General features: G+C 58.4%; 1 protein-coding gene across 3 annotated transcripts; it reads left to right on the top strand.

Annotated features, from left to right (window-relative positions):
• Positions 1-865: 865 nt before the first annotated feature.
• LOC144273132 (uncharacterized) lies at positions 866-15,105 on the top strand. 3 transcript variants are annotated; one of them, XM_077831609.1, is made up of 7 exons: positions 866-1,005; positions 8,300-8,437; positions 9,347-9,487; positions 9,875-10,018; positions 10,184-10,354; positions 13,517-13,657; positions 14,940-15,105. In XM_077831609.1, the coding sequence occupies exons 1-7, from the start codon at positions 927-929 to the stop codon at positions 14,978-14,980; spliced, it is 855 nt and encodes a 284-aa protein (XP_077687735.1). In that variant the 5' UTR covers positions 866-926; the 3' UTR covers positions 14,981-15,105. The 3 variants fall into 3 exon arrangements, with proteins under 3 accessions (XP_077687735.1, XP_077687736.1, XP_077687737.1); XM_077831610.1 differs by lacking the exon at positions 13,517-13,657; XM_077831611.1 differs by lacking the exons at positions 13,517-13,657; positions 14,940-15,105 and adding an exon at positions 11,179-11,941.
• The last annotated feature ends 584 nt before the right edge of the window (positions 15,106-15,689 follow it).

Here is a 15,689-nt window from a genome sequence, read left to right on the forward strand (position 1 = left end):
GGACCCAGCTGAGGGGTCCTGTTCTCTGCACCTACAAGCTCTGTGTTAGACCATGTTCCTGTCGTCTAATAAACCTCTGTTTTACAGGCTGGCTGAGAGTCACGTCTGACTGCGGAGTTGTGGGTCAGGACCCTCTGGCTTCCCTAGGAGCCCCGCCTCGGCGGACTCGCTGTGGGAAGCGCACGGAGGGGCAGAGGAGGCTGAATGCTCTGAGGTCAGACCCAGGAAGGTGGAAGCTGGGTGAGCTGTGTGTCCTACAGACAGGCTGCTCCCAGAGAGGAGACTTCCCCAGGGTCCTGCCTGGCTTCATGGGGAGCAGTTCCAGAGCATCGCCCGTGGACTCCGTGACATAGGGGCAGGGTTAGGTTCTGTAGAGGGGAGGGTGCATGAGTCCTGCTTTCTGGGCCATGGGGAGCTGCCAGGCCAGTGGGCCCAGCTTTAGTAATTACAGCCTGGCAGGCGTGGGCCCAGCCACTCCTCATGGGAAGCAGCAGGGGGAATGAAAATGGGTGTGTGTTCGGAGAATGGCATATCTGGCTCTGGGGCAACCAGCTCGTTGCCATGAGGTGAGAGCGTCCCAGTCCGCACAGCTCCAGGGGCCGGCGCACGAGAGGTTCACTCCAGGGAAGCCCAGTGATCAGTGGCCTCTTGGCTCAGCTGTTTGTCCTGATGCCCCAGCCAGGGCATGGAGTCCCCTGGAAACATGAGCTCACCTCTGCAGCCTGTTATTACATTTCCACCATCCTCACATCAGGGACTTTCCCAACTCTCGCAGTTCCCTGCTGCTTCCCTGTTCCCTTTGGGAGGGGCAGAAACCGGGGCAGCTCTCTTGTGTAATGTCCCCTCCTGTGGCCGCAGTACCAGGCTGGCATGATCGTATATAAGCTGCTGCAGCTCGGCGCTGGGTATCCTGGCATAGCAGCACCATGAAATCAGGCCTCCTCCTCCTGGGGCTCCTCACCCTCTGGGCTGATCCGCCGTCTGCCTCTGGGCAGCTCCATCAAGGTGAGGGCTGTGATGCAGCAGGGAGGGGGGAGTGTTGACCTGGGAATGTGGCAGGGGAGTTTCAATGGGAATGTTTTCAATGAGAGCCTGTAACCTGAGCCAGGAGGGGGATGGGGAGGTAACACCTCTACCCGGGAATGTGAAGACAGGCTGCAGCAGGGAGCCTGCTGGGTGGGTTTAGTTGTCACTTTGGTGCTGGGTGGAGGAACGCAGGGAACCCCAGGGCGGGGGTCTAAGCTCCCTGCTCCCCCAGAAGGACTTGACTGAGGGGTCCTGGTTGTACCTACAAGCTCTGTTTTAGACTGTGTTCCTATTGTCCAATAAACCTTCTGTTTTACTGCCTGGCTGAGAGTCTCAGTGAATCCCAGGAAGAGGGGTGCAGGGCCCAGACTCCCCCACACTCCATGACAACTGATGGCAGCGGTGGGATCAACTGCACCCCGTGGGTGGCGCGTCCTGCAGTAAGTGACTGGGGAACAGTAAAACGAAGTGGGATTGACGGGGACCAGGCGTGCTGAAGATTCAGAGAGAGATGGTTTCAGGGGGCGGTTAACCCCTGGGAGTGTGTGACCAGAGAGAAGGACTTTTGCAGTAACAGGGTCCCCCGGGGGATTGCAGTGAGCAGTCCCAGGGGCGGAGGAGTCTGCAGCTCGACCCTGGCAAAGAGGTGGTGACCTCAAGAAGGACTGGCACACGAGGGGTTTTTCCTGGAAACCGTGGAAAGCTGCCCAGCCTGCGAGTGGCCAGCAGGGAGATGTACGCTAAACGCCTGAAGAGCGACCTGGTGGAGCTGTGCAGGCAGAGGGGGCTGCGCATCGGGAGCTCCACCAAGGAACAGCTGATTGCCCAGTTGGAGGAGAGGGATCGCTTGGATGACCCGATCCCTGCCCCTGAGGGAAGCTGCCCGGCGGACAAAGTGTGGGCCCTGGGGCCTGACCGGGCTGGGAGGGGTCAGACTGCTGCCGAGGACATCCCGAGACCCTTTCTACCTATGCCTAGGGGAGGGCTTGGGGGAAGCCCAGCGAATACTGAGGGCACCCTGACCCCAGCAGCCAGCAGGGATTCTCCCGGCGGAGCTCCCCATCCCTGGAGCAGATGCGGCTGGAATGGGAGAAGGAGATGAAAATGAGGGAGCTGGAGGATCATGAAAAACAACGTCAACATGAGCAGGAGGAGAAGGAGAAACAACATCAGCATGAGCAGGAGGAGAAGGAGAGGGAACATCAGGAGAAGGAGCGGGACCGTCAGGAGAAGGAGAGGGACCGTAAGGAGAAGGAGCGGGAACGTCAGGAGAAGGAGAGGGAACTCAGGAGAAGGAGAAACAAAGACAGCATGAACTGGAGCTGGCCAGGCTGAGGAGCAGTGGGGCCCCGGCTGCGGTGAGTGTGGGGGGAACCAAGACTGCAAGGAGTTTGATAAGTGCTTCCTGGCCCAGCGGAAGGAGTGGGAGGACATAGATAGCTTCCTGACGGCCTTTGAGAATGCCTGCGAGCTGCACAGAGTTGACCCTGCAGACAGGCTCCAGTTTCTCACCTCCTCACTGGACCCCAAAGCCGTGGAGGTGTACAACCGAATGACGGGGCGGAGGCAGGGGACTATGAACTGTTCAAACAGGCCCTGCTCCGTGAGTTTGGGCTGACCCCCGAGATGTACCGGAGAAGGTTCCGGAGTCAGCGTAAAACGCCTGAGGTCACCTACCTACAACTGGTCAACCGGCTGCAGGGATATGCCCTCAAGTGGACAGCTGGGGCCCGAGCTAAAGAGGACCTGCTTGACGTAATCGTACTGGAGCAACTGTATGAACAGTGCCCTTCCGACTTGAGGCTGTGGTTGGTGGACAAAAAGCTAGAGAACCCGCAGCACGCAGGGCAGCTGGCCGACGAGTTTGTGAACAGTCGGGCAGGGGGTAGCAGGGAGGAGTCCCGAAAGAACAGGCCCCCTCCGATGCAGAGAGAGAGTCACCATGGGACGTCCCAGCGGGGAAATGTGGAGGACTCCCTCCCAAGGGGGACGCCTGGCGTCGGGCCCCTCCAACCCGCTCGAGGGGACCAACGTGACCTGAGCTGCTATCACTGTGGCCAGAGAGGCCACGTACGGACCCAGTGCCCCAGGCTCAGGGACAGACTGAGCAGACCCAACCTACCCAGGGTTAACTGGGTAGGGACCCAGCTGGACGAGGGGCAGATGACCCAGGAAAGGGGGGCCGCCAGCTTACCACCTGCGCAGGAGGGAAGAGTACCCCAGGCCAGCTCCGCCAGAGGGCTGGATGCTTGGGACTCAGGGTGCTCGGTTTACAGGGTGGGCGCGGGGCTGTCCCTCCGGAGAGAGTGCCTTGTTCCCCTGGAGGTGGATGGGAGGAAGGTCAATGGATACTGGGATACGAGCGCGAAGGTGACCCTGGCCTGGCCCGAGGTGGTGGCCCCAGATCGGGTGGTGCCCAACACCTACCTGACCCTGACGGGGGTGGGCGGGACCCCATTCAAGGTGCCTGTGGCAAGGGTACACCTGAAATGGGGGGCCAAGGAGGACCCCAAGGATGTGGGGGTACACCACCATTTGCCCACTGAGGTTTTGATGGGGGGAGACCTAGAGGACTGGCCAAGCAAGCCCCAGACCGCCCTGGTTGTGACCCGTAGCCAAAGCCGGTGAGGGGCACTGCGCCCTGACCTCGGGGAGGGTACCACACTGGAGGGGCAGGACCCTTCCCTGGTGGGGCGGGAGCGCCGAGGGGCACGGCTCAGAGAGGCTGTGGCCTCAGACCCGGCCAGTGAGAGGGAACCGGTCCCCATCCCTTCCCCAGCCGCTCACTTCCAGGCCGAGTTGAGGAAAGATCCCTCCTTGCGGAACCTCAGGGACCTGGCCGACCTCAGGGTGGGACGGACCATGAGGAGAGGTTGCCAGGAGAGGTTCCTGTGGGAGAAGGGGTTCCTGTACCGAGAATGGGCTCCCCCAGGGGAAGTGGAGTCCTGTGGGATCCGGAGGCAGCTGGTGGTCCCCCAGAAGTGTCGCCGCAAGCTCCTGTCCCTGGCCCATGACATCCCCCTCGCAGGGCACCAGGGAATCTGGCGCACCCGGCAGAGGTTGCTACAGAACTTTTACTGGCCCGGGGTCTTTACCACGGTCCGGCAGTATTGCCGATCCTGTGACCCCTGTCAGAGGGTGGGGAAGGCCCGGGACAAGGGGAAAGTGGCTTTGAGACCTTTGCCCATCATAGAGGAGCCTTTCCAGAAGGTGGCCATGGACATAGTGGGACCTCTCAGCAAGACGACCCGGTCGGGGAAGAAATACATTCTGGTGGTGGTAGATTTAGCCACCCGCTACCCCGAGGCAGTGCCCTTAGCTTCCATTGAAGCAGACACCGTGGCAGATGCGCTCCTGACCATTTTCAGCCGAGTGGGGTTCCCCAAGGAAGTCTTGACAGACCAAGGATCCAACTTCATGTAGGCCCTGCTCCGGTGCTTGTGGGAGAAATGTGGGGTCCGGCACGACTGGGCCTCAGCTTATCACCCCCAGTCCAATGGGCTGGTGGAGAGGTTCAATGGGACGTTAAAGATGATGCTGAAAACCTTTATGAACCAGCACCCGCAGGATTGGGACAAGTACTTACCTCACCTGCTGTTCGCGTACAGGGAGGTGCCCCAGGAGTCTACCGGATTTTCGCCTTTCGAACTGTTATATGGAAGGAGGGTGAGGCCCCCTGGACCTGATGAGAGATGAGTGGGAGGGGAAGGCCACTCCCGATGGAGAGTCAGTGGTGGAGTATGTCCTGATCTTCCGAGAGAGATTAGCTGAATTCATGGGCCTGGCCAGGGAGAATCTGGCCAGAGCCCAGAAGAAGCAGAAGGTCTGGTATGACCGCACGGCACGGGCCCGTGCCTATGCCACCGGGGATCCGGTGATGGTTTTCATCCCCGTGAGAAAGAACAAACTACAGGCCGCCTGGGAGGGCCCTTTCAAGGTCGTCAAGCAGCTCAATGAGGTAAACTATGTGGTGGAGCTGTCGAACCGGGCGCACCACCGCCGGGTGTACCATGTGAATATGATGAAGCCATATTATGCCAGGGGGAATGTGGTGTTGGCCATGTGTGGACAGTGGGAGGAGCAGGGAGATGACCCTTTAGTTGATCTATTCCCTGGGACCAGAGCTGGTTCCCCCCTGGAAACAATTCCCCTCTCGGATCAGCTAACCCCTGCCCAGCAAGCTGAGGTCAGGGGGGTGCTGCATCCGTACCGACAGCTGTTTTCCAACCGGCCTGGACGCACTAATCGGACTGTCCACCGGGTGCACACAAGGTCGCACCCGCCGATAAGATGCTCCCCCTTCCGAGTCACAGGGAAAACTGCTCAGGACCTGGAAAGAGAGGTCAGGGACATGCTGGCTTTGGCGGTGATCCAGCCATCTGCCAGCCCTTGGGCCTTGCCGGTGGTGCTGGTCCCCAAAAAGGGCAGGTTGATCCGGTTCTGTGTGAACTATCGGAATCTTTCAATGCCATCAGTGTATCGGATGCCTATCCCATGCCCAGGCCTGATGAGCTCCTACACAAATTGGGAGGAGCTCGGTACCTTACCACCATGGACCTTACAAAGGGCTACTGGCAAGTGCCGCTGGATGCAGATGCCCGGCTGAAATCGGCCTTTATCACCCCTCTGGGACTCTATGAGTTCCTGACCCTGCCTTTCGGCCTCAAGGGAGCGCCGGCCACCTTCCAACGCCTGGTGGACCAGCTCCTGAGGGGGATGGAGAGTTTTGCTATGGCGTATATTGATGACATCTGTGTCTTTAGCCAGCCCTGGGAGGACCACGTGTCCCAGGTTAGACAAGTGCTGGACCGACTCCAGGGGGCTGGGCTGACTGTAAAAGTGGAGAAGTGCAAGGTGTGGATGGCAGAAGTATCTTACCTGGGCCATCGAGCGGCTGCCTAAAGCCAAAACCAGCCAAGGTGGAGGTGATCAGAGACTGGCCCGCTCCCCACACCAAAAAGCAGGTCCAAGCCTTTATTGGGATGGCAGGATACTACCGAAGATTTGTGCCCCACTTTAGCGCCATAGCCGCCCCCATCACTGGGCTATGCAAGAAGGGGAAGCCAGACAAGGTGGTCTGGACCGAGCAGTGCCAGGAGGCTTTCCGGGCGCTGAAGGAGGCTCTGGTCAGTGGCCCAGTTCTGGCAAACCCAGACTTTGACAAGCCCTTTGTGGTGTTCACCGACACTTCAGACACGGGGCTGGCGGCGGTGTTAATGCAGGAGGATGAAAAGGGGGAGAGACACCCCATCGTGTACCTGAGCAAGAAGTTGCTACCCCGGGAGCAACACTACGCGGCCATCGAGAAGGGAGTGCCTGGTCATGGTGTGGGCCCTCAAGAAACTAGAGCCCTATCTCTTCGGGCGACACTTCACCGTCTACACCGACCACTCTCCTCTGACCTGGCTGCACCAGATGAAAGGAGCCAACGCCAAACTCCTGAGATGGAGCCTGCTCCTGCAGGATTACGACAGGGACGTGGTCCACGTGAAGGGAAGTGCCAACCTGATAGCGGATGCGCTGTCCCGGAGAGGGGGCCCCGAACTTCCCCAGGTCACTGGTCAGAGTGACCCCGCTCCGTTCAGTCTCGAAGCGGGGAGGGGTGTGACGATGTGATGCAGCAGGGAGCGGGGAGTGTTGACCTGGGAATGTAGCAAGGGAGTTTCACTGGGAGACCTGAGAGCCTGTCACCTGAGCCAGGAGGGGGCGGGGGAGGTAACACCTCTGCCCAGGAGTGTGAACAGAGGCTGCAGCCGGGAGCCTGCTGGGGGGGCTTTAGTTTCAGTTTGGGGCTGGGTGGAGGAACGCAGGGAACCCCAGGGCTGGGGTCTAAGCTCCCTGCTCCCCCAGAAGGACTTGACTGAAGGGTCCGGGTTGTACCCACAAGCTCTGTTTTGGACTGTGTTCCTGTTGTCCAATAAACCTTCCGTGTTACTGGCTGGCTGAGAGTCTCAGTGAATCCCAGGAAGAGGGGTGCAGGGCCTGGACTCCCCCACACTCTGTGACAAGGGTTCCCTGCCCCTGCCTCCCCAGCCAGCCTGGCTTCCCTCTGCCTGCCCCCAGCCCTACAGCCTGCCCCCAGCCCCCTTCGCTCTCAGTGGTCAGACGGGGGTCATCATAGAATCATAGAATCATAGAATATCAGGGTTGGAAGGGACCCCTGAAGGTCATCTAGTCCAACCCCCTGCTCGAAGCAGGACCAATTCCCAGTTAAATTATCACACCCTAACGGGACATGGGGTGAGACACTGGGGTGGCTGTGAACTGTCTCCTTTAAATGGCACTCTTCATTTTTCTTGTTGTGTGACTGGCTCCCTAAGTCACTTGTTGTTTCTGCCCCTGAGCTGATGCCTGAAGTGTTTGGAACCAGGGAATAAGGAATGTCAAGTTGTGCTCAGTCTGGGTGGAGCATCAGACACGCCATCATGCGTGCTGAAGCATGTGAAATGCATGCAAGGCTGATTTGTCTTGCGTACCCCAAGTTTCATCTCACTTAAAAACGACTTGCTTGCAAAGTCAGACATAGAAATCCCAGAGGGTCCCAGTGCACTAGTACTGAACAATGGCTGACTTTCTCATTGTACCATATCATTCTAAAATAAAGCGACTGGAATATGACTATTGTACGTACATTTCAGTGAATCGTGTGTAGAGCAGTATGAACAAGGCAGTGTCCCGATGAAATTTTAGTTTGTTTTGACTTTGCTAGTGCTGTTTATGTAGCCTGTTGTAAAACTAGGCAAATATCGAGACAAGTTGATGCTGGGGAACAGGGTAGAGAGCACAGCAAAGAGGATTCACCCTGGGAGAGGGGCCTTCTCTCTGTTGCTTTGTTTCCCTTGTCTTGATTGCTCTGACTTTACACTTGTTTCAGTCATGTAAGGGCCCTGCTGTGGTGGGGGCTTGCCGTGTGGCCCCCCCAGGTGGGACTGGCTCAGGCTGGGGTTCATCTTTAATTCCCATGCCCATCTCAAAGCATGCCCATTGGATCCCTCCCCACCAGCCTCCTCCTTGAGGCCTGTGTCTCTAGTGACATGCAGTTGAAAACAAGCCCTGAAATTGCAAGTTTTCCGGCTGTCTTTGGGGAGCGGAGGAGGTCACCCCTGGGGGGTGAGCAGTTAGATTCCTCCGTCCCTGGGTGAGGGGGTAAAGGGAGGGAGAGTCCGTTGCCTGGATATGACCCCCTTGCCTCAGGCTGCTTCACTTTCCCTGGCCTGGCTGATGTGTCTGCCCCACGCTCTGTAACCCCGGTTCTCTTCCCATTTGTTTCCAGTGAAAAAGGGCGAGTGCCCCGCTCCCATTCACTGGGCTGTGAACTGCCTTATGTTCTGCTCCACTGACGCTGACTGTCCCGGATCCGAGCGCTGCTGCAGCACCGGCTGCGGGAGGGAGTGCAGACTCCCCGTAGGAGGTGAGGGGCTCTCCTTCTCCACCCCACTCCATCGGTGCTGGGAGCCGAGAGCCAAGGCCTGGTGACCCCATGGCCACGCCCACCCCTTTGGGCTCCCTATTTTAATATTAACAAGGTGGCCACGGCCCCCTGAGAAAGTCTGGACACCTGCAGCCACGATAGCCCCATGAATCCTGCTTCCAGGGCCCAACCCCACCCCAACGGGCATGGGCCTGGCCCCCACCCAGCCAAGGGATGGTCAGAACTGGGGCCCAGCAGGGCCTCCCTGGTGTGCGGGAGTGACACAGAGTACGAGGATCCTGATGGGGAGGTGGCATCTCGGATTATCCTGATTACAACGGTGGTGCTCAGACGCTACGGTGATAAATGGACCGTGTCTGCTGCTTCCTGCCCAGTCCAGCAGCAACTGCCCTTTCTCACCCTGCGTTTGACCCAGAAGGCAGGAGACCCTGATCTGGATGGCCCCGGGGGCTCTGCAATAGTTGCCTTCAGTGACTCAAGACACTAGATTAGACATTAGGGAAACCGTCCTGGCAGAGTAGTAAAGCACTGGAATAAATTGCCCAGGAGGCTGGAATCTCCGTCACTGGAGGTTTTGAAGAGCAGGTTGGACAAACCCCTGTCAGGGGTGGTCAGATAATACGGAGTCCTGCCTCCGTGCAGGGGACTGGGCTAGAAGACCTCTCGGATCCCTCCCAGTCCTACGTTTCCAGGCCCCCCTGCAGCCCTGCAGACAGAGACCTTAGCGGACACTCTGAAGGGGGCGGTGTGTGCAAGGCCAGCGATCTGGGCGGGTGGGGGATCAGCCTGCTCGCGGCTGCAGGAGCACTATGTGGTTACATAGCAGCCTTCCCATTGGAACGAGTCCAGACAACGCTGACCCTGCTCTCTCGCTGTTCTGTTCCCCAGTAAACCCAGGGTACTGCCCGCAGTTCGACCCCAGCATTATGACCATCTGCCTTGTGGAATGCAATAACGACAGGGAGTGTGGACTGGGCCGGAAGTGCTGCAGCCAGGGATGCCATGTGCAGTGCGCGTGGGCTGTGCCAGGTAACTTCGCACCTGGGAGTGGGGGACCAAAGGCGGGGTACTTGGTCCTGCCTATGAGATGAGCCCCCCGGACATTCTGAGTAATTCAAACTGCTACACAAGTGGGGCCGGGTCTGAGAATGGACGTGGGGCAAGGGACAGAGCTGGGACAGGCAGGAGACTGACTGAAGGGGATCTAAGGCCCGGGGGCATGCGGCTGAGCGTGGGGTGGGAGGGTCTGGGGGGAAGCCGCAGGGACCAGTCCTGGAGAGGCGCAGACCAGGACGGCAAGGAAAAGCCTTGGCCAGAGGTCAGATCTGGGGCCTGGCTCCAGTCCGTGGTGCAGGCCTGTGCGTTTGGGGTTTGTTCCCCACAGAGACATGAGCTGTTGTTGTTTCCCTTTTCCAGCCAAACCTGGCACCTGCCCCAAGAGGACAGTGCTGCAGACGTTCGCGCCGTGTGAGAATAAGTGCAGAGACGACAGGGACTGTCCCAACAGGAAGAAATGCTGCTTTACTGGCTGTGGCCTCGGCTGCCTGGCCCCTGGAACAGGTACCAGCAGCAAAGATAGAGGGGCCTGTGGAGCCCCCAGCCCCACAGCACTGGCCAGGCATCCTGTGGGCCAGAGACATCCCCACTTCCCCACCAGTCTGGGTTCACTAGCCTGAGCTCCCTTGCAGATCTCTGCCCTCCTTATAACCCCTCTCCTCTCCCCAGGTGACGTTTGCCGACTCCCGCCTGAGAGGGGCCCTTGCGCACAACTGCTCGTTCGGTTCTTCTACAACCCGGCCTACAGGACGTGCCAGAGATTCTATTATGGCGGCTGCCGGGGCAACGGGAACAACTTCAAAACTCTCCGGGCGTGCCAGCAGGCCTGCAGGACACTCGGTAAGGGGCCCGAGCGCGTGAACCCGCCGGCCTGGGCTGGGCAGCTCAGCAAGCTGGGACAGGCTGAGAATTAACGCAGCTGCCGGCCGGACTGGTCACCAGGAGTGCAGGGTGGGAAATGGGACTGAAGCGAAAGAGGTTGCTGGTTCTGGGGCTGGATCCTAGCCCTGCTGTGGGAGGCCAGGGCAGGGGAGACGATCATGGAAATCAGTTCATAAAATGTTCCGCATACAAATCTGTGCCATAAGTATTCACAGGCCGACGCCCCTGGCTGTGCCTGCGAGGAGCGCGGCATGCAAACGGCCAAGAGCTGTCGTAGGCATGCGTAGACTGAGAGTCTGCATCCACGGGCCATAACTGTTAGCAAATGAGGGCTTTGCACGTACATTTTGTCTGCCTAACCATAGTTTCTGAAAATCCGGCACTAAAGGTTCTTCAACTAATATGTAAATGAAGTGACCATTAAGAAATGTTTTTTCAGGGTTCAGATATGCCCTAGTGACCAAGTCCTCTTTTAGCCCCATCTCCCACCCCAGCTGGAGACTGGGTCCCAGTTAGATTTCAATGGGGAGGCTGAGCAGCTGTCTCTCCGTGCTCTGTAGCTAACGTGACCTGCAAGCCCTTGTGGGGCCTGGCCCATGTTCAGCCTACAGTCGCACCGACTCCTACGGCTCAGTCACCAAGGCATGGGACGAGGTCGTCTGTGGCACTGCCAGGGCACCGGGAACAATTTGGCACCAGAGCCGGATGTCTCAGGGCCTGTGGAGGAGCTGGGAGGCTATGTCTAAACTACCACTTTGGCCAGTATCATTTCTGTTATTCAGAAGTGTGAAAAAACACCCCCCTGAGCGACGTACGTTTCACGGACAGAAGTGCCAGCGTGGACAGCTCTGAGCGGGCAGGAGATGCTGTCCCACCGACACGGTTACTGCCACTCGTTGGGAATGGATTAATTGTGCCAAGGGAAGAGCTCTCTCCTCTCGGCACAGAGCAGCTTCACGAGTGATCTGGGACAACGGTGCTGCTCGAAGCCTGCTGGCGTAGACGGGGCCTTAGGTGGGTGGTGAGCTGCCCAGGTGAGAGGGACAGTGCTGGAAATACACTAGGGGCCGTTCCCGTATCGCTGAAGGAGCGTCTGTGGCGCTGTTTGTGATGGGAAATGGACTAAATACAAGGGCCTATGGCCAGTTCCGGCAGTCGAATCCTAACTGTGCCCCTGGCAGCAGGGCCTCCAGAGCGTGAGAACCAGCCCCGGGGCACTGCTAGGAACCAGAGCACAAACCCCACCGGGCTGTGAGCTCTCTACCTGGGGTTCACCAACCAGTTATCCAGTGTGAACTCCTCAAGCACCATAACAGCCTAGCCAGGGCGTCACAGACAGGCCCCTTGGGTACGCCGGTCTGTCTTGCCACCCAGGTGAGCGTACCTTTGTGATAGCTGGTTCCTTACACCATCAATCACAGCAATAGTCACCTTACTGCCAATACCAAAGGGCCAGTCACTTACCTCAAGTCAACTGCACCTCAGATCTCACACCAAAGACAACGCTTCTAGCCAATCCTATAATAAACTATCTAAAGATTTATTAACTAGGAAAAGGAAACCAGAGAGTTATTTACAAGGTTAAAGAAAGTAAACATAGAAATACAAATGAGTTACTATCTCAGCTTTCACAAGGAAACAGAAGCTTCTATCATGAATAAGCTCCACATGCCCTTCAGGACTAACCCTGGCTGAGCAGCTGTGGATCTGTTGCTTATGCCTAGAAACCTTGCCACCCCAGAGTCCAAACTGCATCATGATCATCAGTTCCTTCTGTTTGGGGTTTTTATCCCCATCCTTCCTTGTGTTCTCAGCTTCAGCCTCAGCTGATGGGAGGAATCCACTTGGATGACTCATCTTCACGGGGGTGGGGAGGGCAAAACAATGAACATTGTTTGTCCTCTTTAATGTCCCACAATAGTCCATCTGGTGTCAATGGACCTTTCCTGTTGGGCAGGACATAACATCTTCTGTAGGAGATCAGCCATTCACACTATTCTTGTCTTTCTCCTGTCTGGTGAGTTACACAGTCACAGAGGCTCACCGTACAACCGCTCAAATATTACCTTACACTGTGGGATACAGATGCTATAAGTGAGATGAATGCAGGCAGCAACACACCAGCATTCAATAAAGAAGAAACACTAAAGAGATTCCTATCATTCTAATCCCTGTTTTAACAACACTAACGCACAGGTGAGCCAGACTGATTCCAGCTGTGTGTCTGTCACTGTTCCACTGAGACACAGGGACTCTGACATGAGCTGGCACCTGGATTGCGAGTGTCACACCAACCTGGCTTTGTTAGGATGGGGTGGGATAAAGCTCTGAGCTGATCAGGCAGTTGCCACATTGCTAAGCTGCTATCCTGTTGCTACATTTTGCGTTGGAACAGGAACTGAGCGGCCGCTTCCTGAGGCCGTTGGGCTTTCAGCTTCTGAAGCAACTGCTCCCCTTCTCCTGTTGTTATACAGAATAAACGGCTACCCAGGGAGGTGACTCTTTGCTGGCATGAGGGCGTAGCTGTGACGAGCCCTTGGCCCTCCCGCTCGCCACTCTGCACACGTTGGAAACGCTGTTACTGTTATGGCCCCCAAAGGTGCTGGGCACAGACAGGATCTCACATCAGCCCACCATGTGAGAGACGAGCTCTTTGTAGAGGATTCACAGATAACTACGGAGATGTTCGCTCCTGCGAGCTGTCCTGCCTCAGGCCCTCCCTTTGCATCCCTTAGTGCCGTGTTTATCCAACCTTCCCTCGCTGGAATCCCTCAGACAGAATTCCTCTCCTAACCCCTACAGTTGCGCGGGGCTTGGCCCTGGAGAGCTTGGCTGAAGCTGGAAGTGGATGTTTTTCTCCTGAAAGGACGCCCCTCCCTACGCTGAGCTCTCAGTGAGACTGGGACTGGACAGGGACTGGACAGGGACCCCTAGCTCAAGGGCACGAGGCCAGAGGTGCCCAGAGTGCCGGCATGGGGGCAGTTTTCCATCTGATATCTAATCTCTCACTGCTGTCTCCAGGGCTGGTCCATTTCTCTCAGGACCCCACTCAGCCCCACATGGAGCTGTTGGGATTTTCAGCCAGGTGTCTCACTGCCATGGGACCGTTCTGTCTTCCAGAGAAACCTGGGTTCTGTCGTGTGTTCCCCCCAGACACCATGGGGATCTGTGCTCTGCTCTGCTTCAGTGATGACGACTGCCCTGGAGCAGAAAAGTGCTGTAGTGTTGGGTGTGGCCGGACTTGCCAAACCCCCGTGGCAGGTGAGGTTCAGCATCGTGCCGGGGCTCTGCAGAGCGAACTCTGCCTCCCGCTGCACGGGGCCGTTCTGATCACCAGGCACAAGGGCTCCCTGCCCCCATCTCTGAGCGCTGGGAGGAATCGGAGTCACGAGGCCAGGGCCCCAACATCACAGAAGGGGTGACCACCTGTCCTGACTTGGGCGGAAATGTCCCAAAATGTACATTTCAAGTCTCGTTCCTGGGTGCATGATTCCAGAACAGCCTGCCTGATGCTCAGGGGTGGTGCCAGCCTCTTCTGGTTGGCGGGGGGGAGGGCTGAGGTGGGCCTTAGCCGCCATTCACTGTGAGACCCCACACCCTGGCCAGGCTGAAAGCCGGAGCCAAGCCATGGTAAGGGGAGCCCAGGATGCTGAGGGGAGCCCCAGACCCTCCATCTGCCCTGGTCACCGTACCCCAGGGGGCAAGAAAACCGGCCGGGAGCTGCTCTTGGGCACGTCGGCCCCTGCCCAGGGCAGATGGAGGGTCTGTGTCTCCCCACAGTGGCCCGGGCTCCCTGGGCAGCTCTCCCCATGGCTTGGCTCCAGCTTCTGGCTTGGCCAGGGGGCAGGGCCATGGGGAAAGGCAGGGCAGGGGGCCTGGCCACAAGGGGTCTGGGGTTCTGGCATGTGTCTCATTTTTGCATTTTGAAAAGGTCACTCTGGTCACAGACCTGCTCCGAGTGACCCAGCTCCCCCGGAGGCCTGGAGTCTGGGAGGAAGCTGGGGGTGCAGATTGCCCTCTCTCCCCCATGGAGCTCCCAGCTCTCTGGGGAGGAGGTGAAGGGCTGCGGGAGGCTGGCGTGGAGATGGGGAGAGGAGTGCCCAGGGATGATATGGGTGCTGCTGGCCTGGCCGGCTGGGTCTCCTGCCTCCTCCCCAGGGCTGCTCTGTGCCAAGGAGTTTGCCCAGTGGCGGCTCCCAAGGTCACCCAGCCCCGTGCACTCAGCCCTGCTGCAAGGACGGCGACTGCCCAGGAAGGGCCGGGCGCAGCCACGTCAGCCGTGCCCCCAGCCCCCGCCTCAAGGCCGTGCAGGGCAGAACTGCGCTGACTGCACCTGACACCGGGAGGGATGTGGGGAACAGGGGGGACACAAACACAGCTGAGTGCTGGGGCGAGACCAGCCCCCTGCCTGCCAGGATCTCTGTGCCCAGCCCCCGCCCATGGGGCAGTCCAGGATTGCAGGTCCTTGCTGCTGTCACCTCCCTCCCTCGGCCCCAGCCTCATGACCAGCCCCTGGCCTGACCGACTGCCCCTTCTTCCACAGGGCCGACCAGAGAGAGAGACCGGAAAGAGCCGAGAGTGTGACCGCAGGGCCTGTGTGGGGACAGGACAGGATCCTCCAATACGGCCCCCACCTGACACCCACCCCCAATCGCCCGTGGGCCTCATCTCACCCAGCACATGGGTTCTGTAATAAAGAGCTCAACTCAGCTGGCCTCCCTGTGATTTCCTGGATTGGGCCTCACTGTCCCTGCATGTCCGCCCGGGACAACCCCCCTCCAGCTGGAGCTTGTGCCCCAGGCTAATGTCCCTGGTGAAACGGGATCTCCCTGGGGGCATGGCAAGCACTGGGCAGTGTCACTAGAGCGTAAGCTGCCGCCTAGTCCCTGGGTTCCAGAGAGCAGCTGTTTGTGGGCTGGAGACACCAGATCCCGAGGATCACAGTCCCCCACCCCACAGGACCTTCGCTACAAGAGGATCATGTTCCCTCTTTACCCAGCACTTCTCATAGCATCTCCCCAGTGCAGCGAGCTGCAGCCAGTGCCCGGGGCTGGAGCTTCAGCCCTGATAAACATGGCTTCTCCCAGCAGTGGCAGCCTGGCTCTGCCACCCTGAGACTCCCTGCAGAAGCTGGAGCTGTTGGACAATCCCTTTGGGCAGGAGCGGGGCATGCTGGTGGAGGCATGGGGGTGTGAGTCAATTGACCCTGCTCCCTTCCCATGCTCTGGCTTGCTTTCCCATCCCCAATGGAGTGACCAGACCCAAGGTCCATGGGACCTGCCTCTAAATACCA

This window comes from Eretmochelys imbricata, chromosome 13 (assembly GCF_965152235.1).
Source record: "Eretmochelys imbricata isolate rEreImb1 chromosome 13, rEreImb1.hap1, whole genome shotgun sequence".
NCBI lineage: Eukaryota > Metazoa > Chordata > Testudines > Cheloniidae > Eretmochelys > Eretmochelys imbricata.

Bases quoted from the DNA above. Each gene is read 5' to 3' on its own strand.
- LOC144273132 (XM_077831609.1), top strand. From the start codon at position 927: ATGAAATCAGGCCTCCTCCTCCTGGGGCTCCTCACCCTCTGGGCTGAT. The intron at 1,006-8,299 runs GTGAGGGCTGTG...ATTTGTTTCCAG, and splicing joins CTCTGGGCAGCTCCATCAAG to TGAAAAAGGGCGAGTGCCCC. The intron at 8,438-9,346 runs GTGAGGGGCTCT...TCTGTTCCCCAG, and splicing joins GTGCAGACTCCCCGTAGGAG to TAAACCCAGGGTACTGCCCG.